The 25,436-nt window shown below is 42.5% G+C and overlaps 1 protein-coding gene across 2 annotated transcripts in view; it reads right to left on the minus strand.

Annotated features, from left to right (window-relative positions):
• ATAD5 (ATPase family AAA domain containing 5) overlaps window positions 1–24,479 on the minus strand; it is a 260,968-nt gene extending 236,489 nt beyond the window's left edge. The window contains exons 1-3 of one of the 2 annotated variants that reach the window (XM_069199992.1): window positions 23,565–24,479; window positions 11,933–13,797; window positions 10,999–11,086 (exon numbers count right to left, since the gene is read on the minus strand). In XM_069199992.1, the coding sequence (XP_069056093.1) occupies window positions 10,999–11,086; window positions 11,933–13,797; window positions 23,565–23,615 (2,004 nt within the window). In that variant the 5' untranslated portion in view covers window positions 23,616–24,479. The remainder of the gene's footprint in view (window positions 1–10,998; window positions 11,087–11,932; window positions 13,798–23,564) is intronic. The other variant, XM_069199991.1, reaches the window with a different exon arrangement.
• Between the last annotated feature and the right edge of the window lie 957 nt (window positions 24,480–25,436).

Below are 25,436 nucleotides of genomic sequence, written 5' to 3' on the forward strand. Positions count from 1 at the left end.
AGGAAGCCAGGCTCTTTAGAGGTAGCTGTGGATGAGCAGCCAAGGCTCATCTAGGAGACATGCAAAGCTCATGCAATAGCACTTACACACATGAAAGAACCATACAGTGTTACAAACATAAAGGTACTTTATTTTGGTGACACAAATACTAAATTACTATATTGGCAATACTCTAGTAGCAGGTGAGTAAACACTATTATATACACCTTAGTTGTCAGGAAAGAGCATAGAAAGCAATAGAAAACAGTGAAACAACATTAGACAATAGTGACCCTGGGGGGAGCCCAAACCATATACTGAAAAAATATTGAATGGGAATGAGGGAACCCCACCCAGGTACGTGAAATCTGTAGAGGGGAGCTGGAGGAACTAGGAATCTCCAAAAGGTAAGTACCAGAGTGCCCCCGAGCGACCATGAGATAAGAGATAAGTACCTGTTTTTTCCCCAAACCCATAGTGAAGCTTTGGAAAAGGACTGTGCACGACCCAAGCAAGATTGCAAGAAATAGAAGATGGATCCGGACAGAAGAGGACCTGCAAATGAAGGGGACCAAGTCCAGTTCCAGCCTGAGTGTCCAGTAGGATCAGGAGCCACTATTCACCCTTCTGAAGATGAAGGACCAGGTCAACGGTGAAGACATGTCGTCGGTTATGCAGCACAGGGGCACAAAAAGTGTTTCAGAAGTGATGCAGTCGATGTCCAACGTCGGAAGAAGAGTTGCAGTCCGTCAGTAGTGTGGAAAAACCGCCAGAAAGCCTTGACAAAAACAAAAGTTGCAGAAGAGAATTTGCAGAGCTGCCAGGGAGGGGCCAGGGAGGTCTGAGAGGACTCAACCCAAGGAGGGGAGTCCCAAGCAGCCAGGAGAGCAATAAGTTGTGGATGCAGACACCCAACAGGCAACTCACAGGCAGCAGGCACAAGAGTCACAGCGAGGCCCACTCGGCACACCCGGAAGAGTCCCACGTTGCTAGAACAGCAGGCAAGAGATCACGCGTTGCAGGGAAGAGTGCTGGAGGCCGGGGCTACACGGAGCCTAAAGATCCCTCGGAAAAAGAGCCAACAAGCCTTGCTAGAGTTGCAGTGCACTGCAAGGACTCACCACTTCCGAAGTTGGACAGCTGGTAGAGGGGACCACTCAGGACCACTATCTGTGTTGCAGGATCCACACAGAGATGCGGGAGAGAGGACCCACGGAGCCGGTCATCGTTGCAGTTGGTGCCGGAGGATGCATTGCATCTTGCTTCTCAATGCAGACTGAAGACTTGGCGTCCTCAGAGGATGCACATCCAGGAAACTGTTGCAGTTGCTGGAAGGAGCCGGTGAAACAATGTTGCAAAGCGAAGTCGTCACTGGAGCTGCATATTTAAGGTTCCTGTGAAGTCCAGTTGCGGTTCCAGTGGCCAGAAGTTGAAGTACATGTTACAGAGGAGTCCTGCTGGAATCTTGCACGTCTTATTTGAGGACCCACCCAAGAGGTAGACCCTAAATAGCCCAGAAAGGGGGATTGGTTACCGAGCAAGGTGACCACCTATCAGGAGGGGGCTGTGATATCACCTGCCCGACCTGGCCACTCAGATGCCCCCAGAGGCCTCTGCCCACCTTGGATTCAAGATCAGAGAATCAAGTGGCCACCTAGAGGAGCTCTGGACAGAGGACTGGTTACTCCCCTTTCCATTGTCCAGTTCCACGCCAGAGCAGGGACTGGAGGTCACTGAACTGGTGAAGACTGATTTATGCAAGAAGGGCACCAAATGTGCCCTTCAAAGCATACCAGTGGATTGGGAAGGCTATCCTTCCCAAGCCATGTAACACCTATTTCCAAAATGGAGAGGGGGTTGCCACCCTCTCCGAAAAGAAATCCTTTGTTCTGCCTTCCTGGGCTTGAGCTGTTCAAGCAGCAAGAGGGCAGAAAACCGCTGGTAGGATGTCCGCATCGCGGCTGCCGGGAAAAACCCTGCAAACTGGTATGAACAAACCAGAGGGTCATTTAAGGAGCCCCCAGAGTGCACGGAATCATACAACCAAAACCTATAACAGTATTGGGGTATAATTCCGACATGTTTGATACTAAACATGCCTAAGTTTGGGGTTACCATTATGTAGCTGGACAGAGGTAGCACACGCTGCAGCCCATAGGGATCCCCTTGTGCCCCAATGCCCTGGGTACCTCTGTACCATGTACTAGGGACTTACATGGGGGCACCAGTATGCCAAATGCGGGGCGAAAGTGGTACAAGTGACCAAGTTAGGAGGAAGAGAGCATAATCACTGGGGTCCTAGTTGGCAGGATCCCATTGAACACAGTCAAACACATTAACAACAGGCAGAAAATGGGCGTAACCATGCCAAGAAAGAGGGTACTTTTCTACACACATCAACTGCTAAAATGGCTTCCCTGCACTAACGAAGTCCAGAACAAGGGAGCTGGAATTTGTGGGGGCAGCTCTGCTCATGCAGGGGGTGCATTCATACATAGGTACTTGCACCCTTCCCTCAGGGCTAGGAGGGCCTGCCATAGAGATAACTTGCAGTGACCTATAGTGAAAAGGGTGCATGCACCCATTCACACATGCTGCAGTGGCAGGCCTGCAGACACGCTTTGCTCCCATGGGCAGCATAATACATGCTGCAGCCCATGGAGAACCCCTGGTGCCACAATGCCCTGGGTAGCTAGGTAGCATAAACTAGGGGCTTATATGGTGCACCAGTATGCCAATTGTGGGATGTAAAAAATTAGGGACAACTAAATCCAGAGGGAGAGAGCACAGTTACTTGGGTCCTGGTTAGCAGAATCCCAGTAAACAGTCAAACAAAAAGTGGAGGTAACCATGCCAAAAAGAGGGTACTTTCCTACATTAAAAAATTGGTTGCATTTAGTTTTCTTGCCAGAAAAATGCTTTGGGCAATGTAATTACTTATATTTTTATTTAATACCTTAAACGGCCAGACTCAAGATACTGATTTTTTACTTCCTGTTTCTCCAAAGGTTCACTTCCTGAATCGGGTCAATTCAAGGAGTACAAAGTAGTTCCAAACTGTTGCAGTTATAGTTTTGCCTGCTGCTTGCTTAATGGACATGTTGGATTCTCTCTATTTTCCTCGAATAATCTTCTCTGCTCGTCCTGTTTGACCTGGCTTGGTGGAAGTTTTTTTTTTTTTTTATTACTTCAAGTATATTTTTTTCCCCTCTGTCACAATACCTATCCTGAACGCACTTCTTCACTTTCCGGTAGCCTGAAAGTGATCAGGTGTTCTTACGTTTCAAGAAGAGATTAAAACTATTGCGTACAAGACATGCCCTTGACAGTGGTCAGGAGATAAACAGTGCTCACGCCAAGTACCCATACATGGATACTAATGAAGATTAAAGCTCTGATCTTTTTAAGGAAATTTGGTTATCACCTCCAAGATTACAGGTTAAAAGGTGGTTAAGGATGTCTGCAGTGGTTTAAGGTGGATGGGTGGTTAAGTAACTGAGTGGGGGGTGGAACTGAATCATAAATCTTTAATTCAAGACAGAGCAAGAGGTCCTCTGTCGTCTGCTTGCTCAGTGGGGTGGGTCAATTTCCTACAGATATTGAAAATGTTCCCTCTGGTGGAGTCGGTGTTTGGCAAGATAAAAATTTTGCTAAAAAAATGGCTTTAGGATAGTTTCTGCATTGCCTTTTCAATTTGGATAATTCCAAATTGAAGAGTTATTTGAAGGCTTTGGGTTCTTTTTGGGGTTTCCTTTTTTGTTTCTACACCTTGTTCAATACAGATACTATAGTAGATTGTCTCCAAGAGCCTCAGAGTTATCCGGTGGCCATAAGGTCTGTTGTAGTTCCTAGTATAGGTAGTTGACTCTTACGCAGGCCTTACAGATACAACATTTTCAAGCAATGAAGATGGAATGATGGACAGAACAAGACCAGATTGGGGGCTGGGTCTACAGAGCATTATTAATTTCATTATTGTGTGTGAATATCATATCAAGAATGTAACCTCTATGTGTATTGATCCATTAATAACTAGCGTGAATATCGGGCATTTTGATTTTTCAATCAATTCTGCTATATGGCCAAAGTTATACCCATCTATCCTTATTGATGAAATTGACAATTTGTTTGGTAGTAAAGTCTGCAGGTTCAAGCGAAGGTTGAGAATGTCATCCAAAAAATGTTAATTGTGTCCTGTGGTCAGTAGTCCAGTTAACGGTGCATTTTGTGACCACACATTAAAAATGGTAAGATGTAAAGTGCAGAAAATTAGCGTGTCTACACCTATTTGGCCACTTTTTCTGAAACAAAGAATTCGACACAAGTGATACATTTTATGTATGATGAAAGATTTGACATGAAACAATGTCTTAGGCCTGGTATGTGGAAGCCGCATTCAGAGATGAGGTGATACATTTTAATTGTTTCCACACCGAGTGGGTATTGATGAGCCCAATGGGATACGGTCTTAATAAAAATAAAAAAAATTGGTGGATGGGTGCTCTGCTTTGGTAGGGAGACTGAGATAGTTATTTGACATGGGGTTTTGCTCTGAAAAGAATTCAGGAAGTGATCCAGACAGAATACCTGCTTCGCTTCTGATCACTGATAAAATTCTAGGCAGGGGGTTATATGAGCCCATGGCAGAGATGAGACTTTATTTTCATCAACGGGTAGATTCATAACAGATGGGAAACACAGACCATACAGATTTTAGGATTTATTTATTTAAAGGTGGGGGGGGGGGGGTAGATAGCAGTTTTAAGAAAAGAGTTTTATTTTTCTTGCATGAGGGACCATTTGTTGTTTAGGTTTGGGATTGCGTTATTAAATAGTGTTTGATGGGGGTGGTTCTGGACTTGAATACAAAGTTGAAACTAGCCTGAGGTTGTCCGTGTCGAATCTAAAAGATACTTGGTGAGGCCTGGCAATTTGGGCTAGATTTTCTATTGAAACAGAACTAGGTTTCATTTGCATATGGATTGATCCCGACTTGTGTAGCATAGATGGCAGAAAGCCATGGACTGGAATGTTGCCTTAGCAATGCCAATTAAAGCACTTTATTTTGTTCAAAGACCTTAAAAGCAACATAATCAATTTGCAATATCCAACTATGTACATATACACAGTCACATATTTAAGATCGATTCAGCAACACATCACTTTAAAAATGTTGAGTTTCACGTACATCTACATGATAAAATCTCATATCATAAAGTGCTTTAGAAATGGAAAAATACAAACATCTATATATTCATTCTAGGCAATTAAATAGTCTACATATTTTCACTAAAAAGAGTGAATCTAAAATGTCTAATCTAGAATATTTCTAAGGCAGGCTCTCTAAGGTTCCAGCTCAGTGGTCGACCAAATTCTCATTCAGTATAACATTGGTTTAAGTCTTATTCCTGAGGTAATAGCTTGCATACCAAGATCTAACTTAAAAACCAGTAGTTTGCTTTGAGGGAGTTTGGGTACCCTTCTTAAGGACTTATTTTCTGCAACCCCCAATGAATCAATGCTACCAAGCCCCCAGAACTATGCCCCGTAGACCATAGCTGCTACCACTTGGTGACCCCCTGTGAAGTGCCTGTGTGGATGGATTACTGGTGTTAATATCTAGGTCAGGATTAGCACAAAAAACTGTTGTTGTCAAACCACCTTGGACTGGAGAGTCATTTTCACAGTCCAGAAGGAAGTCTGCACAACCATTTATGAAGAGGAGAAATAATGTTGGGGCCAAAACACCCCCTTGGGGAACCCCCTTATCAACTTTTATTTGTTCTGTTGTTACCCATTAGGTTCCCATCTGATTTGGGCATAGTTGTTGGTGTGCAGCCTCACTCTAATGTCCCGAAGATGAGATGGGAGCCCTAGGTTACACCAGAACTTTCCTCTTGTGACCATATAAAATGTTACCTTTAGGTTGACAAATTCCACATAGGGACTGCCCCTGTTTATGTTGACCACTTTCCACCTCATATGTTGGAATCTTGGAGGGGGGGGGAAATGCGTGGCCAAGATGGCGAGCGGCTAATTCCTTCAACAAGAGCGCCTGCTGAAGATCGGCTGGACCCGAGATCAGTGCTGAAGCATGCTCTGCGGCAGCCCTCCACACAACATGGCGGACATGACTGAGGCGGAACAGCTGGCGAGCTAGAGGCCGCCGCCTGAGCCTCGCTAAGGCCTATGCACAACACCCTAACCAGACCACACAGAATTCCCAGATCCAGGCATCACTATAAGCGGCGCCGCCACTGTGAGATATCAGGGACCGACCCCTCGACACTGGACTTGGGCAGAGGGCATGTCCGGCCATCATCGTCCCCAGCAAGAACCCGGACACACGAGATCATCAGAGCAGCTCAGGCCCCACATGACACTCCTGGGTTAATAGCTGTGCAGTGGCCCCAGTGCCCTCCTGGCAGTCCTCCGGGTCACGCCCCAGCACCAGAGCAAGTGGCGCCAAAGTAAAGGCCTGAGGTCTGATTCTTCAGCGTCATGGCCTGGGGCGCAATCACTTTGCAGTGAGAGGAGGGAGACTTGCAAGGGGGCCCCCGGAGCAGTGTGGGCACCCCCTGAATACTTCTACACACAGCCAATTAAAAGTGCAGCGCCCCAGGAGCTCTCCCAGACAATTACTAGGAATCACCTCATCCACACCTCACCAGTGCAGGCCTGCCCTCAGACTACCGCAGGCGGGCCTGCTCTCAGAGGCTTACAGCGGAGCAAAGCTCGAATGCAGCCTAAGGACAGCCCTCACACACAAACCACAAGGTAGGCTTACCTAGCGTGCCTGCTGAAACTGGCAAACACAGTATATTCCCTGGCGTGCGGCCATACCACTGCCCTGCCACAAGTTTTCTGAGGAGGGCACTGATTGGCCTACAAAGAACTGCACGTGGTGATCCCTGAGGACAGCAGGGCTTTCCATTGCCCACCCTCTGGGGAGATGGAGCAGAGGCGGCTCGCTCCTAGCTGACCCGTGAGACGTAGCGGGGAACTTGCACACCTGTGGGCCCCCTTCTCTAGCAACGGTGGTGCTCTCCCCTGCCCACGACCATGGATACCTGGCTCTTGGTGACCCGCAAAGCCCAAAACACCACAGTTCCTACACAGGCCCTGCCTGAATTCCCTTCCCTCCTCCAGAGTCCCCCTCCCCCCCCCCCTCCCTTAGGTGAACGACAACCCTCAGTACCAGCAGACGTACACGGGTTCTTGACACACTTTGCCAACATGAGACACACCCCCTAAACTCACTGGGGCTCACTAAAAAGGGACACCCCCTGTAGATTGAAAAGGCCCAAGATTGTCGGTCCCCCATTCACCACTTGAACACAACAAGCGCCAAATGAATCCCACCAAGGCATCAGTAAGAAATAAGAAGGATCGCTCACTCAAGGAGATGCTCATTAGAGCCACAGGAGACGGATGCACGCCACACACACACCAAGACTCACCAATAAGAAACAATGATACAGAGGGGCCCGATGCCCCAGGCCTTCCTAGAAGCCCTATTTGCTTCCCTCAAACAGGGAAACGCAATCCCTCCTAAGACCTGAAAATCGAGCCGATTTAGCTGAGGCAGGGGACAGTTTCCACTCTGGAAGATAACGCAACCAGCAGAGACGAAGAGATCAACCAGCTCCAACAAGAGATCATTTGCTTGAAAGAACAGCATATTGTCCTCCAGGAACACAGAGAAGATCTCAAAAATAGATTGAGACATTACATCATCCATATATGGGGGCAGCAACAATTGCAGAGGGGAACAACCTAACCGCTTACTTCAAAGCCCTCTTCGCCCAGATTTTTTAGAGTCCCCAAATATGGACATCCAGCTTCACCGAGCCCACAGGGTGGGCTTGGCTTGCCCAGCGAACTCACGCCCTGCAAATATTTTAATATGCATACACAATTTTCAATTGAAATCCTCTGCATATGCTAGTTACCAATAGTCAGCTTGAGGCTAGATACTTAGGATGAACTGGGTGCTTTCGGTCTGCAATTCTATGTAATCTGTTAGGAACAAGTGGTAGTACCAGGAGGTGCTACAAAATGCATGGCAAAGTGTTCTCAACATCTAGCATGTGCTTGATTAGGCTTGCCTTTCTTGGATATTTTCTTTTTACCTCACAGGATAAATTCTTCAATTTTCCAAAGCAGCGGATTGAAGATTTGATGGTTTTATTCTTGCCCAAAATATTAAGTTGTCACTATTTATCGGTACTGCTATGTTTTAAGCCACATTTTTTAGGTACTACAGGCTATTTATGAAGATGTATCCTAGAACGCTAGAAGACACATTGGCAGGCCATCACTATTCATATAGTTACAATACGTTGAATGAACCCAAGACCATTGTTGTCAATGCTTATCAAGGTCAAATAAACTGCCTGGTTCTGAAGCTTACTCGAGTTTGACTGAGCTTCAGAACAGATGAAGGCCCAATTCTTCGAATTAGGCAACAACTTGAAGTGCAATACCTTTACAGTGTCTGACTTGTACATTGCCACTCAAGGTTGCTTCTGAACAAAATTTCGAGGCATTTGAATCTGCCTGGATCTTACCTAAAAAGTATCATCTAAGGCCAGATGAACATGGTCTCTGTGCTGCCGTTTTCTTCTTGAATATTACTAACTTACATCTGTTGGTACACTTCTTGGCATGATTTACAAGTTAAGGCATCGTAGGACCATCATGCAACCTGCCTAGACTTATGCATAAAATAGTAATAGTTGCAAAGATGCGTTGTTTGTAGCTTTGCAAGTTAGCAGCCACATGTAACTATGTTTCTGTATACAGTAGGGTTTTACAACATAAGCCTACATACCTCTTTGTCAAGTCCTTCACAGAAATTGGCCCAGTCATACCCTACAGACTTCCAACTGACCCAATCACCAGTCAAGCACATTTGAGCTCCACCCCAACTGGGCTACTGAATTTCGAGCCCAAGTAGAACATAGAGATGAAGCCAAGAACTCAAGACCTCTCTTATCCAGGGTGACAATACCGCTCAAGGAAATGCATCTCCAACTATTGTAAATAAAGATTTGAGTTAGCAATGGTTGCTTTGTATTTCACAAAATGCAAGGGGAAAAAGCAGCACTAAGAACACATTAAAGCAGTAAGAAAAGAGGGGTGGCTAGATAGGTATGGCAATACTGCTAGAACTATGAACCATTTTATGCAAAAGAATAAGGGAAAAACTCAGTGGCTGGGTAACTACCAAATCCAGTGTAAACAAAGTCAGACTTTCGTCACATTAAAGAAAAACAAAAGCATTTGTAGGCCATTGCTTTGCAATCAGAAGTAATCAGTATGCAGACGTGTGCTCTTACCATTTAAATTCTGTATGGAAAATACAAGAGAGGGGTGCTCTAGCAAAGGAGCTGAGAGGACCGGCAGTATGTATATCCTACAAGGGATTTGTCTATATTCACACAGATGGCTTATTACGGAGTTCTGTTTAGGGAAGACTGGTCCCTTAGGTGTTGGGAATATAACAGAACGAGTGCCCAAGGTTGCCATTTAAAAGAGAAAAAAAAGAAGAGAAAAACAATACTAAATCCGATAGCGATTGGCTTCCTGTTTGCATTTGAAAGGAACACATCAAGGTTGATCACTCACCAGACAGGGCAGGTGACATAGTCAAGAGTATCACAGTTTCAAATTAACACCTCTGCTGTAAGATAGTGAATATGTCTGAATACTAGTCTTGGTAGAGAGAAGCACAGAAGTGCTAACCAAAACTGAGTGAAATAGGCCAACTCATACATAAAAGAAATTAGTCAAGTGACAGTTTGGAGTCAATGTCAGCTGCTGATTGAAAACCCTGTGAAAGTTTATCGCACTCAGTTTCACACCTCAGGATGGTAAGTAGGCAAAAAACTGCAAAGCCAGAGGGACACCGATGTAGTCGACTATCAAGAGAGCACGGTAGGACAACTATCACAATACCATTGCACAGATTGTAGGCTGCAGACCCAATATAAAGACCCAATATAAAGAATGTCTGATATACTTCCTCTCTGCCATCCCAACAACTCTCACAGTACAGAGTTTCCAGAGTTAATAAGGTATGAGAGTTTTATTCAAGTACATACCACGGTTTCTGGTGGAAAATGAAAATAAAGCTCCACCAAATAAAGGATTTGGTGGTGCATGCCTCCTTAAAAATGTAAGGAATGCAGATTCTCATGGATTCTCTGGTGCAAGGGGTTGATTGAAGAGACATAATGAAAACACCATGCCTCCATAGTACAGAGCTTGTCAAATGAATCAGGATTTTCTAGCCCTGAAGAAAAAGGAGGATCCTGATATTCACATTATTCATTCTGTTATCTGCAGTCTGGCATTTATTGTAGTCAAGAATTTGTTACATGTTTGTTAAACCACAAGCCTTTTTATAATGCTACGGGATGCTGTACAGCAGTTTTAAAATAAAATACAATTTTAAAAAAATACATAACAGATACCTTGTTAATTACATATACATCAATACACAAATAACTCAATTAAGATTCAAATAGAACACATCAGATAAAAATGCGTAGTCTCATTCTAACCAAACTACTCCAGGAAATAAACATTTACACTAAGCCAGAGAGGAAAAATGTGCTACAAACGGTAGAGGACAGAATTACATGGTCTAAGGGGACCTGGCTGTGGGTTAGAGATGTAATATAAGTTACTCTGGACGGAGAGTTACTAGTGCAGCAAGTAAGGTGGCAGTGGTGACATTCAGTCTCACATATTTTACAAATGTGATCTAGGCAAGTTGGTTTCATCTCAGGAGACATTTTTGATGGCTACAGATGAAAGAATGAAAAGGATGTGTAGGGGGAAAGACAGAAGGTTTTAAGTCTGAGTGAGGAAGAATTGAGAGCTTTGCCAAAACTATGCACCTTATGCAGGCATCAATGCAGAATATTTTCAGAGGCTCCTTCCCCCTGGGGGGAATTAGAGGCTCTACTTCAGAAGTACAAATATGTTCAAATATTTTTCTTTTATAATTACCTTCTTACTTCTTGGGGTAAATTCAGAATCTTCTCCAGTTTCAGAACCATTTTTACGTCTGTTCACAACTAGCCGCGTAAACCGCATTCTAAATTAATAAACAGGCAAGCATTAATACATTTCATTTCTAACTATTCAAATAAGCGATCATTTGAAATATTTAGCAACAGATCAGGGAAACAGCATAGTTGTGTGAAAGCATACTCTACGATCCATGAAGTATGAAAACATACATAAAAACCTAAAAGGTATACATTTTCAGGATCTGGCTACCTAAGTGAAAATACTGCAAATTCTGCAATGAGAAACATTTGAACCTTCTTAGATAGTACCAGACTTCGTGAAAATGTTAGTCCGACTGGTCAAAGCTTTTGAAGAAATGCTTTGCAAAAGAGTAATAAGTACCAATAGAAAAACATAATTTTGCTCATGTATGGAGAACAGGTACACTTTTTTGTAAAGGATGTTAAATGGTCCAGATCACATTGAAGTGTTTTGGTATGACAATACATACAGGGAAGACTACAAAGGTAAAAATAAATGTGCAGGATTATTTAAAAAAAAAAAAAAAAGTGATGTATTTTGCATGACAAAATGGACCAAGTGAGAAGAGAAGATCACCATGGTTAAGAACGAACATGTAGGACAAGAATACTGATCATTTCTCACACAGTTGAATCAAAACACACACTTAAAGAAAAAAGGTCAATCATTTCTCAAACAATCCTGAGAACTAAAAAAAAGCTTATTAATGTAATACACAACGGTTTTCATTCTAGTAACTGAAAAATGATATACAATAGTAAGGTCATAATTACAACCTTTTCTTTGAACTCAGATCGATGCTTAACATTCATCCACTCTAGCAACGTACTACAAAAAAAAAAAAAAAAAAAACACAACTGCACTCACGGTCCTAATAAAAAACAGTTACCTTATTGGACTTTGGATTTCAGAAGATATGATCATCTCAGACTTGTACATGTTATTTTTTCTCAAAGATCGCCTGTTAAGCTTTGGTGTAGAAACTTGTGACGGACCATCAAACATATTTTTAAAGGCAGAATGTTGAATATTGCTCACTTTAGGCGTTGAGACTTGCAATGGGCCATTTGTTGGTAGAGTCTCAGACACATCAATTTGTATCTTAGTTGGTGTCTCACTTTGGGATGTGTCTGGGGTCCGTTGCCGTGAACTCCTCCTCAAAACAACTCTACTCTTCTCTATAACTGAAGATATGTTTTCGTTTGAACCGTCATCCACAAGGTCTGTGTCAATTTCTTTTTGCTGGCTTTTAGAAGTATTCTGTGGTCTTTCTGCAGTTTCTGCTTCATTGGATATCTCGACTGGTTTTCTTCTTTTCTTTAACACTTTACTTTTAACATTTTTCTCAAATGTTTCAGGTGGCGGCAGAACAGTGTTCTCAGAAACAACTTTAGAAGTTTTGGGGGGTTTTTTCTTGCATTTTTGTGCATGTGCAATGTTCCCTTCATCAACACTTGTATCCTCGGTTAAAGATGTGTTGTTGATTTCAACGGGCTTGCCAGCAGCTTTCTTTTGGGCAGTTTTTCCAGCATCTAAAGAGGGTTGCCTAAAAGCTTTCATAAACTGTTTTCTTTCTTCTACAGTGCTCTTCGGTTTTACTGACTCTGAACCACTAACTTCCAGCACTGCCAATTCCAAATCTTCCTCTTCAATAACAACATTCGACTTTCTTTTCAGTAGCATTTGTTGAGCCTGTTCATCACCGGTGAGAGATTCAAATTCTGTTTTTAATTCATTATTTTTCTTCAAAAAAATTGAAGCTATCTTTTTTTCAGTTTTTTTGTGTTTCATTTTACTAGGAGATTTTGGAGGAGAGGAATGAACCTGCACAAGAACAGTCATTTTTTTAGTAGACAATGGGTTGTTTTCACTTCTCTCAGTTCCACTACCACTTCTATCCGCGTCATTACTCTGAGCAAGATTTTCAAGCACCGAATCCTGAGCTACAGAACAATAGTCCGTTTCACTTTGGCTTTTTAAAAAATCTTCAAATGAAACTGTTACAACACTATCATTGTTTAACCTGGAGGTTTCATCTATGTTAACTTCCAAGCTTGAATCTGTTAAAGTGCTTTTGTTTTGAACAAACGAAGACGACAGTATGTGTAAACTATCAGGTTTTTGTTTCACCTCTTTTGTCAGTTTGTGCTCTAGATTTTTTGCAGAGATACCTGGAGTGGTCTCATCATTGTTGAACTTTCTTTTCCTCGACCTCCTGTCATATTTTAGAGAGTTTTGTAATGCGTTGCTTCTGCATGGAAAGTCCGATATGTCACTGCTCAGCTCAAACTGTTGCCCAACTCCTGACAGTTCACTTTCATTACAAATTTGAGCTAGAAGGGCAGCAGTGTCACTACCCATAAAGCCAACACTCGTACAGGTCGTTTCAGGGTCCTGACTTGGACTGACTTTGTCAGTACTGATTTCAATTGCTGACTGATGTTCACCTGGGTTTAAATCACTCAATATGGGTTCTAAAGTCACCTTCTTTCTTCGCCTTAATTGCACCTGTGGAGTTGTTACTGGTGACTGAGATGTTTTAAGATTATCAAAAGGCTTCACATGTTCACTGATTTTCCCATCGTTTTGCGGTAGATTAGTGTCCTTTTTAGGTGGAGTGCTTTTGAAATAATCCTTGATGCTATTGGATTTTGGCGGGGAGAACACTCTATCAACACTTTTCACCAATGGTGAAAAATAGTTTGTTATTGTTTTGACTGGAAGATCATCATCTTTGCGTGGCTTTTTGCATGGCTGGGAACAAATTGAAAACAAAAAGCAATCAATGATTAAAAAAAAATAATGCCTTCTTTGCATATAAATTGCTTTCAAACATTTGCAGTCAAAGTTGGTGACACCGACGTTTTCTAAGAAGCTATTTTGTAACAGGAACTTAGCGGCAATCAAGAATTTACAATGTTACTGTTACAATTTGTAGTCGTCTCTACAGAATTTTAAAGCAACCGGTGAACAAACTAAACTACAGCGCTCACAAAAAAAAACCTCTCTCAACATAAAGCCAACTTACAAAAGGATTTTACCATACCTTTAAATAAGCATTTAAAATTTAAACTGCATGTTCGTAATCAGAAAATTAAGTTTGACCCAAAAAAAGAAAAAAAGAAACATTATGGTAAAGCTAGAAAAAAAAAAAATGAAAAGTTGCTTAAGTAAAATAAAGAGATTCAAAACAATTTACTTCTGCAGTAGGACAAATTTTTCATCCACATTTTTGCTACTGGCTAATGAAGTACATCTGTTCATTACACAATTTAAAAGTGCACATGTCCTTATGACTGAAGTTAGAAAGCCTCATTCTATTTCGCTCTGATTAGTATTATGAAGAATTGTGTACGTTACTTAATGAAGGTTATAAGGAACTTTTTAAATCAAAACATAAAACATTTGACCATTCAATACCTATTACCCAAAATAATCCTGTCTAGCTGTTGCAAACCTGAAAAAAAATTAATTGATGCACATGAACTGCGTGATGGATTTTTTTTTTTTTTTTTTAATGTAACCATGATTGTAACCTTTTACTGGCAGGGCATTTGCACCTATTTGTTTCCCACAAAAAAAAAAAAAAACATTTGTTAGCCTCAGAACCATGTACTACTGCAAATCCTGCATCAATATTTAACCTGCAGCCCAAAGACGTAATGAACAAGCTTTGGCAAAGCCAATAGGTCTTGATTTGGCTATCAGTCTTTTGGGTTTGCCAATACTAGTTTAGATTTGTCAAGGCTAAAAAAAAAAAAAAATTAAAAACATTTTTTTGCTTTATTAGAAAACAATCACAGAAATGGTGGTCTGCTGAGCCCAGCAGGCCACAATCTCTGTGATTGTAGCATTTCCTATTGGCTCACTAATTGGGACCTACCTCATGAATATTAATGAGGCAGGTCGATTTGCGAGCCTCTGGGAAACGCTAAATGAAACTTCTGGAGTTTCATACATTTAAATAGTGATAACCTAATTGCGATTCGCCAAAAATCGCAACTAGGCAATCACTACTAGGCAATCGCTATTCAAAATAATGATACATCTGGCCTATAGTCTAATTCTGTATGATCCAGGAATCTTTTGATGCAAGACAGATCTTTCTTGCTGTCACAACACATTGAACATGACACTTGTCAGATATTTAGATTCCTCCCCCACCCAAAAAAATAATGTCAATTGCCTCTAGTCCAGGGGTGCCAGACATGTATGGGTTTAAGGTGCTCGAAGGCAATAAAATGGTTGCAATACCTTTAGAAATTTGTTTTTAAAAAAAATAAAAACACACTACAAGTGAAACGCTGGCTAAGGCTACCTGTCTTGTTTGTGGGCATTATCCCTAGGCTGTCAAAGTTCTCTTAAGTACTAGAGCAGGCCAAGCTCAAACTCATCATGACAACTCAGTATCTTAACCAATCCTAACGGACTGCAATACTTCCCCCTGAACCACTTAAAACGAATGAGTTGTATGTGACCAGCCATCCTAAGGGGTCACCAATTGCTTTCACTTTGTCTGGAAACACTCAGTCGATGGACCAGTTGAGTTACATTAAGTATTTAGATCACAATTTCAAAGGCTACAAACCTTCACCATGGAGTCAGATTTCTTTATGCACGACTTAATATTCAGTTTCAGTGCCACCTAAGGATTTTTTGGGAACCCCCTTTCAGAGCTTTGAATTCATTACAGATTTTCAGCTCATTTAAGCCACAGAGATGTCAAACAATATTGAATTATATATCAAACTTTCAAAAGCTGGAGCATGCAAAAACAGTTTGAAGCTCAAGCTGCCCAGCATCAGTCACCCAAATAGTACCAAAAGAAAACCTGATCAAGCATTGAAGAAAGCAATTTATTTTTTTAGTTTGGACCTGTATCTTTGTATTGCCTGGCAACCGTAGTATTTTACGTGGGCTTAAAGTCAATTACTGATCCAGTTGGTAACTTCTATAGTGGGAAAGTCAGAGTAATGGTGCCTTTATTGATATTTGGTGCATAATATTAAAATAACATACACTTTACATTATACCTTTAATTGCTGGATATTCATTATCACAAATAACTCCCCTTCACCACTAGCATTCTCACTGCAATAGCGAAAATCAAAGACTGCTCAGAGGTTTTTCACAACTTCATCGGTGAAATCTGATCATTTTCTCCTTAATTCTCTCCCTTGCCCTGTCCTTCAACTTCTCCATACTTACAGGTCTCGGTTGAGACAGTGACCATGACTCTGCTAAGCAAGTGAAATAGAGATTGAGCAGACAGGGTAAGAAAAGAGAGTTAAAGAGAATGCTGTAGCAAGAGATGTGAGGTACAGGGAGACAAAAGGTAGAGAAAGAGCAAGGGAAGTGAGGTAGGGAGTGAATTATGGTAAAGGGATAAAAGTGATGTTCCACAAAGATATGCCAAGATAGAAAGAGGAAGAGCTATGGAGGGGGCAGAGATATTGAGAGGTAAATAGAGAAAGAATGAGTGTGATACACCAGCAGTGAAGAGAGGAAGAGAAGTTAAGCCAGAAAGAAAAGGTAAGTTACAGAAATGTAAAGGAAGGCGGAGAGGTATGAGACGAACGGAGATGAAAAGCAGAGATGTACAAAATTAAAGGAGGTACAGAAAGACAGGTCAGCTGAAGACAGTACTGAGGGAATGCGAAATGTAGAGGAGTTAAGGGTAGCAAGAAAGATAAGGAAAAGTGAGGTAGAACAAAAAAGGTAGGGTTTACACAGATTTAAAGGCTGTGGTGGGGAAGCACAAATGTAGAAAGAGGTGAAGTAACAGTGAGCTGACAGACTACTGTGAGAATGAGTATGATGGACAAAAGTTTGAAGTATAGAAAGCAGTCATGAAAATGAGTGAGGTTGTGCAAGTAGTGGGGTAGTATGAACAAGGGGAGAAACAATGAAGGTGTTAAGCAGTGAGATAGTGAAAAACGGGTGAGGTAACAGAGGTCGGGTTGTGAGAGAAATGTAGAGTAGACAGATGTGGTAGTGACAGATGTGAGGCAGACAGTGAAATGAGGTATATAGAGGGGGCAAGGTATGGAATGTTGATATACAGGGCTGGGAGGGAGATGTAGAGAGTTGATGGAATAGAGACATGGGGGGATTGCGGGACGTGCTTGACAATTTACCACCTATTCTGGCACACCTGGGGGGACAATGTGCCTTAGAACTTTTTTTTCAGAAGGTATAGAAAATAAAAAAACAAAATATATTTTAAAAAATTTAAAACATTGTACTCCGATGACAAGTATTTTGCTGGAAAGATTTAACTTTGCCATGTGTAAACAATCTTCTGATGAAACAGTAGAAGAGCAAATAGCTACTCTAAGTGTGTTGGCTACTAAATGTCACTGTAGAGAAAAACTATTGATATTGCTAACAGCATTGAGAGGGCCATTGTTATATCAAAAGTATTATCAGGTCAGGTAGGACAGTCAACTGCGTCATAGAAGAGGATATGATTTGTGTCATTAATAGCAAACCACAAAAGCCTAAGAAAGGGCCCCAAGTCTGGGGAGTGGGGGTGGAAGATTTGTTTTTGATGTGGTTCTTGCCATCACATTAGTAAAATAAAAATTAGTAGTGTATACACTGAGGAGTTGGATCGGGAGGTACAAGAATGTACGAAAAGATTTTCAAATGTGTTGCAGACAGTGGCTTTACCTGAAGTGTATGTAAAAAAAAAAATATATGTAAATCCATGAAAGGGCCAGTGTGTGAAGCCATCATAGATGGTAACTCAGTAACCGTAATGGTGGATTCAGGGGCACAGACTACTATTTTGGCAGAGTGTACCCACCTCAGATAACTCTTAATATAGCCCCCAACGGTCTACTTGTCTCTAACATGCCCAGGATTTTTCCTCAAGACCTAGCTTTTAGAAAAGACTGGGCCCAGATTGCATGGAAATGCACCAGGGACTGGCTGGTGCTCACCATTAACACATCTAAACGTTTGGCTGAATCCATTCAGGTTCAGATCACGCTCATGGAGTGCACACTCAAAACAACAGTTTCACTGGCCTCTTTTAAAAGTTGACTAGCAGAAATTAATTCTGAACTCAACGAGACCAAGGAGTTCTTAAAACAACAGAAAATCACGAAGCTACAGAAAGATATTTCAAGGTTCAGCCGAGAAAAAGTCTACCCGTACATCACAGATGACTTTACCGCGGAGACACACTCTGTCTCTTAAGATGAATCCTCTACATCAACAAAGAAACCGCGTAAATACAGCAATAGTTCCTCATCTGATGGCTGGAGTACGGATGATGATGGATCACATCCATATTATCACTATCCCCAGTACCCTCCTGGACAACCCTTAGCATGGCAGCAACCCTTCCCGTTCTACCAACCACGTCCCTTGTTACCATACCTGTCTTTTTTACGCCGCGGCCGGGGCAGGGGAAGAGGAAGAGGCAGGAGGGTACACTGGGCTCCGGACGAACCACAAATGGTGACCCGCAGTCAGGGGAAGAATCCACTGAATCATCTTTAGTGGTCAATCTTTCATCTAGACCACTTTCTCCTACTGAGGCCCTGGTCCTGAACAAAGGACTAGGTTTCGTACCTACACCAAAAGAGGATCCTTTTCGCCTCCATTGTGAGAAGTCCCATTTTTTCAGAAAGATCAGATTACGGTACTTTTTTTAGTGACAGACCTAACACTGAGCAACCCGTGGACACGGGTCTCAAAAAAACATCCAAATTCATGCCCCCTGCCACCTCGATGCCATGTGAAGTACTGGCAGGACTAAGTGACTTATCTTCTTTACAACCCAAACATTTCCACTATTGAAAGAAATGCCCTGAGAGCATTGGCATCCAACACCAAAATTGTTATCAAACCTGCAGATAAAGGTGGAGCCACAGTCGTACTGGATACATCTGATTATAGACAGGAATGCCTACGCCTACTTGGTGATTCAACTTACTACAACCCCATCAACACCGACCCTACGGAGAGGCTACAAACCGAAATACGTGGTATGATAGGGGAGGCTGTAGGTAATGCATGGATTTCACACAAAGAAGCTGAATTCCTGGATACTCCGAATCCACGTATTCCCTACTTCTACTGCCTTCCAAAGATTCACAAGGGCAAGGTACCCCCTCCAGGCCGCCCAATAGTTTCAGGAATAGGTTCTATCCTTGAACCCCTTTCCGTGTTCTGCAACCATTTCCTTCAACCTATTGTCCAGACATCCGCCACCTATCTCAAGGATACTAAAGACGTTCTCAACTTGATAGATACCATCAATTCAACTGTGCAGGTCCATGCTTTAATTACGATGGATGTCAAGTCCTTATATACTAATATCCCACAAGAAGCCACGTTGCAAGTAGTTGAGACCGCTCTCCTGTCTGTAAGTCAATCATTATCTACCCCGGTGCACTTTATTATGCACTGTGCTGCACTTGCCTTAAAAGAAAATTCCTTCCAATTTGAGGATCTTCTTTTTCACCAGATCCGCGGGACCTCAATGGGCAGCACCTTTGCCCAGAGTCTTGCCTGCCTATATATGTTCGATTTAGAATCGCGGTTCATCTTGCCGGACACCAACCCTTTCCAGGCCAATATTAAACTCTGGTGCAGGTATATCAACGATGTCTTGATAGTGTGGCAGGGGTCCCTTGATGAGGTTGACCTATTTACCACTTGGATGAATACATTGAACCCGTTTCTGAGGTTCACTTCGTTCTCTTCTACCACACAGTTACCTTTTCTGGACTTGATGATCAGCATAGAGGGTGGCAAACTGTATACTCATACCTATCAGAAAAGCACTGACCGTAACAGCCTCTTACTGTACGAGAGTCACCATCCTAGGGCATTAAGAGACAATCTACCTTACGGTCAGTTCCTTCGACTACGACGTAATAGTACTAACCTTATGATCAACTCTCAAGCTAGAGATTTGTCCAAAAAACTTGACAACCGCCACTACCCAAACTCTGTGGTTAATGCAGCATACAAACGGGCAAAATCCTGTAACAGAGACACTTTGCTATCTGCCACCCCTCGTACCTCAGACACTAAACTGACCAGTGTGTCTACCTTTACCCCGCTCTCCAATTCTCTTTAAAAAATTGTGAATAAGAGGTGGTCTATACTATGCAGTGGAGGTGAACAGATTCCGAAACCCCTTTTTGCCTTCAAACGAACCACTAACGTTAAGGACTTACTTGTCCATACCAGACCACGTCCCACCTCCCCAACATCCCGACAACTTTCACTCTGGGGTCTCCCCCCGTGGTTGGCCATTTCCCAAGCAGTAATTGCAACGTCTGTGCCTTTACGAAACGACTCAAATCACTTGATCTGGAACCTATAGGCACTTGGCAATTGGTCAAACATACCAATTGTAATACTCGTAACTGTATGTACATGATCACTTGCCCTTGTGGATTACAATACGTGGGAATGACCACTAGGGCGGTGAAGCTTCGAATTAATGAACACCGTAGCAACATCAGATGTGGCTGCGCCACTACCAAATTGAGTCTTCACTTCCTTGAGGTGAGACACAGTCCAGATGACATGTGGTGGGTTGTTTTACAAACTAGCCCTCACAACATTAACAACTCATTGTTTGAACTTGAGCAACGGTGGGTGTTCAAATTACGGACTCACATCAAGGGATTAAATGATGATATCCCTTGGACTATTTTGACTAAGTAACTGAATGTGTTTTTCTGTTTTTGGTTCTTGTCTGTCTTTTTGTATAATTTACATGGTTTTTTCACCCTTTTTATCACTGGCTCATATTGGTTTCCCTTGTCCTTCACGTCCCTTTTATTTTTTAAATGGCACATGGGTAATTCGCCCCTCAAATAACATGAGCTCGGGTTGATGATTCATTCTTTCATCAGCCATGACGGACTCTGTATTGTTTTTGATCCCTTTTTTTTTTTTTCTTTCTTTTAATCACCCGTCCGGACCTTCGATTAGAAAGTCCGTTTTCACTTTTTACCTTTCTCCGTTTTTCTCCTGGCACTCATTACGCTACGACTCTCTACGAGCCCCGGAAGTATTTTCCCCTAGTTCCGGGATACGTTGCTTATTATGGACGTGCCCGCAGTTCCCATTACCATGCAGGGAACACGGACCCGGGTAGGTGTACCAGCGGTGGCGGCAACTTGCACAAGTAAGACTTTACTCTTTTACTTATGGGGTGCTTGGAGCGACCCGTGCCTAGCATTGACAGGCCGAGGTTCGCCGCACATACTCTTTACCTTTGAGTGGGCATTTTGTGACGAGTGGGTTTTGACACACGTGTTCATTCCCCGCCCGCTCCCTACTTTTCATATCTTACTGTTTACCTGCTATCTATCGAATATGAGCCACCACTGATTATTAAGATCGAGGCCGGTTTTTCATTTGCCGTCTTCCCTATATCCTGTTTCATTTAAATCCTGAACTACGATTTCAATAACATGATTTTGGCTGCATCTCTTTATGAAAGCACACCTGTTTTTCTTTTTAGAGACAGACATTTTACCATGAATATTAGTTCCTGCTATAATGTAGATACGAACTGTTGATTTTTTACCTCTGTAATTTTTTAATCAATTATTTCATCGACAATTAATTATTGTACATTTTGCATTACTTGTCTGGCACTTTTTCTCTAGATTGACTTTGCGCCTGACCACCGGTCTGTGTGGTCCTAGGAAGCTCGCTCCCTAAATTGGGATGGTAAGCTTTGATGGTTTTTATGTGAATGTTTTGTACGTTGCACCAATTGACACACACTGCGGAGCACGATTGTCCTTTACCACTCTTTTTTCTTGCTTTGGTATTACATATTGACTCTTCTGTTTGAGTAAACCTATGTACCTTCATTTTCAGTGCGACAGTTAGGAATAATAGTTCCGTATTAATGTAAGTGATTGGATACTATTTTTTCATGATAATTTTTTTGGGTGAATAGTAATCTAAACGACCTTACGTTTAGGAGATACATATAGCTAATTAGGTCCTGACAAAGCATCACTGGATCCGTATGGACCACCAGGATGCGAAACATGTTGACCCTTGATAGGGATGGTTTGGTAATTCCCCACCCTCATTCGTTCTTTGACATAGAGTGATTGATCATTGTATCTGGTTCACTCTCACAATTGTTTTTAACCTTGCCCTTTTCCTCTCATCTGGTCCAATAAATTTGTTACCCAGGTGTAGCCGTCGAGAGCCAATTTTAATCACGATTCTCGATCTCCTTTTTTTGCTTACTCACTTTTGGGGTTACGGCATAATTTTTTCAAAAGATCTCCAGCAAAGAGCCCCCCATTCGGGGTGGTGCCCGTCAGACATTGCAGTGCCGGTCTGACGAGTAGCAAGCTCCGATGATGAAGCATGACATCCCTTCGGATGTGTGAGGTTTTTTGCTCCTAAATTTTAGGACCCCTACCATAGTATCCTCTCTTCCTTTCTACTTGGAACAGTGTATCTTATTTTTTTACATATTGCTTGGGAGGATATACACTGGACCACAACTCCTCCCCATCCCTCCATTTTTTGTCCCACCTCAGATTACTGCAACTGCAATCACTCTCCAAATACTCTATAAAATCTCTCAATAGAACTATTCAGTTGTAGATGACTTAACTGGATATAATAAATCTCAATATATACAATATCCAGTCCTGGGTGGATTATTTCACTACTAACCACTATTACACATACACAAATATGTCAACGAAAAAGACATGCTATTTGCATAAACTCATTATGCAACTAACCCAGAAATCGGTAACCTTTCTCTAACAATATCCTCAAGGTCAAACTATGAAAGTAACAACTTCGAAAGCACCGATAGGTCAACCTCGGCTACAAAAATCTCTGAAAGAAGTTCTCCAGAAAAAACAGAGGAACCAATCCATTAACTTAAGTTTCACATCATCACACCTGAAACGTTTTTATTCAAATGAGAAGCTACATTGATATCAAATGTACAATGAAAAACCTGTTGTAATCAAAACATCTACATGACTACCTAACGTACGGGAGATGCTTCTTACCAGGAAGTGTGAATGTTGTCAATGCTACTCCCAAATGGCATCGGCGAATGCATGGTCGGATCTAGAAGAAACACTATATAAACGACGCCTTCGTGAACTGCAGCAACACAGTACGTGCACGTCTTTACATTATTTGCACAGAGGTTGCGATGCAAAGCATGTCTCGTTTGCTATGTACAGAGTATCAGCAGGACATTGTATACTTGCAACCGACAAAGAGATTATATAGGCTCTTGCAGTCAACCTGAGGCGCCACTTAACAGTTAAAACTATTAATGACAGTTTTGGGGAAATAATACTGCGCTGCGCTAGACGATGCGGTGTAATGGGGCCTCGGAAGCAAAAGACTATTAACCAGTGTTTCTCGGCGAACAACTTCAGAAGTGTACAGTCTCACAAGAAAGCAACAGAAGCACGTAATCGTCACAACTACAAACAACTGACTAATCACATTCAAGAACGAGAGAAAGACACAAACAATCTCACCTGGATGCCGAAGTCCTCCACCGGGGATGCCATTGTCAGTATCCCCACCATGCCCAAGCAGCAGCAAGCGTGAAGGGTCAGAGGGAGGGGGCTGCCACTACGAGAGCCATAGGGGTGCACTACTGCGCAGAGGGAGGCGGAGAGAGCTTGACCCGATACCTCGGTAACGTAGGGGCTCCGAGTGACCTCCCCGATTAATAGAAAAATGTCCTCCTGCAATAACACCGGCGTCTGCCCATCAGGCTGGGGGTGCTGCGGATGTAGGCCTAGCCTACAGACGGTAGTCTGCGGTTCGTTCCGGTGGTGGGCGCTAGTCCCATCAGCTACCCCCCCTTCCTCTTCTCACTGAGACGAACAGATATATATGCGAACCATATTTCCATGCAAGGATCCGCCAGTCTACCAGGACGAAGTCTCTCTTCCTAGGAGCTCTGCTTCTCCTTTTCACGCTCCCGAACCTCGCTCCATTCAGGTATTTACAACGCCAGGGGCTGCGCGATCTTTCCCGGTTACTTTTTCTACTAAAACTTTAGAAAAGTCAAGAAGCGCCGCCGAAAACGGTCTCGCGAGAGCGGAAAGCGCGCGCCGAGGCACCCCTCTACGGCGGTGTTTACTTCCTCCTAGCTGGGCCGAGTGACAGTTCTGTTTTCCCGCCATATAGCAAGGGGGCGGGTCGGACCTAGGTTCCCAAGTTAGAGTCTGTCATATGTCGTCTGCATGACGCAAATCCGAGAGAGGATGACACCCAGGAAGGGTCATACGACAAGCAGCACGTGGGCACAGAGCGTAAAGCTGGAACACCTATGGTTCACTCCGAAAGTCTCATCGAAAAGGCAGCGATGGGCGCCATGATGCTGGAATCGAATCTGAGAATGTCAAATTTCACGGCTTTTGCACTGAACGTTTTCAGTTCTGTTAAGAACTCAGAGGGCGGACCTTATGCCTTATCTTCTCTCTTTTAGCATAATCAGCAACCATTTACACCAAATAAAACCATAAAATAACACAAGACAAAAACTATAGCTGCCAAGTTTAGAACGCTTCCTTGTGACATTTCCTTGTTTTTAGACTGCTTATGTGTGGCTCTTCCATGCTTTCAATATGCTTACGTGCTTAGTTCAATACCTGAAGCGTGTTCATTAGGATGACCTTGAAACTGCATGAATCCATTCGGGAAATTGAAGACTTACTTTTTGTGCTGCACTGAAAGGAGATGGCCTTTGCTGACCAGCAGAATTATGTCATGGCAAGGCGAGATCAAGCTGCTGTCAGCAGTAATAGGCTTTGCCCCATCTTCATGTGTAATACCTTCAGCCAATGCTAGCTTTTTGAAACAAAAGCACATTGCAATGTGGGACTTGTTGTTTTGGATTGCCTGGCAAACCTAAACTTGTTGAATGTGTGCAATACTTATTTCAGTGTAGTAACAGAATCAACAATGGTGAATGTTAGGGTGACCGCTGCAGCAAACAAAATACAAAAACACCCTATGACACCTGTGCTGGGCTCCATATCAGCTAGGGTTGCCACCTTTCCAAGAGACAAATACTGCTCATGTGTTATCGCTTTGAGTCTGCAAAGGTCTGGTCATGATACCAGATAGGAGATTAACCAAAAAGCACAAGGATTCATTTGTAACATTACTTTTCTGCCTTTGTTAACTTTAATTATTAGTCAGGAATCGTGAACGAAGCTCCAAAATACATTTAAAAGTGTTTTCTATTTATATTTGATATTTGAATTATGCTCATGTAAAGGATAAACATATCAGCTCTAGGAGTTTTTGCTTATTTTTGTACCGGCTGGGGCATTAAAATACTGATGGTGCAGGGAGAAAATTGGCCAGGTGGCAACTTTAATATCAGCACAGAA

Source organism: Pleurodeles waltl, chromosome 7 (genome assembly GCF_031143425.1).
Source record: "Pleurodeles waltl isolate 20211129_DDA chromosome 7, aPleWal1.hap1.20221129, whole genome shotgun sequence".
NCBI lineage: Eukaryota > Metazoa > Chordata > Amphibia > Caudata > Salamandridae > Pleurodeles > Pleurodeles waltl.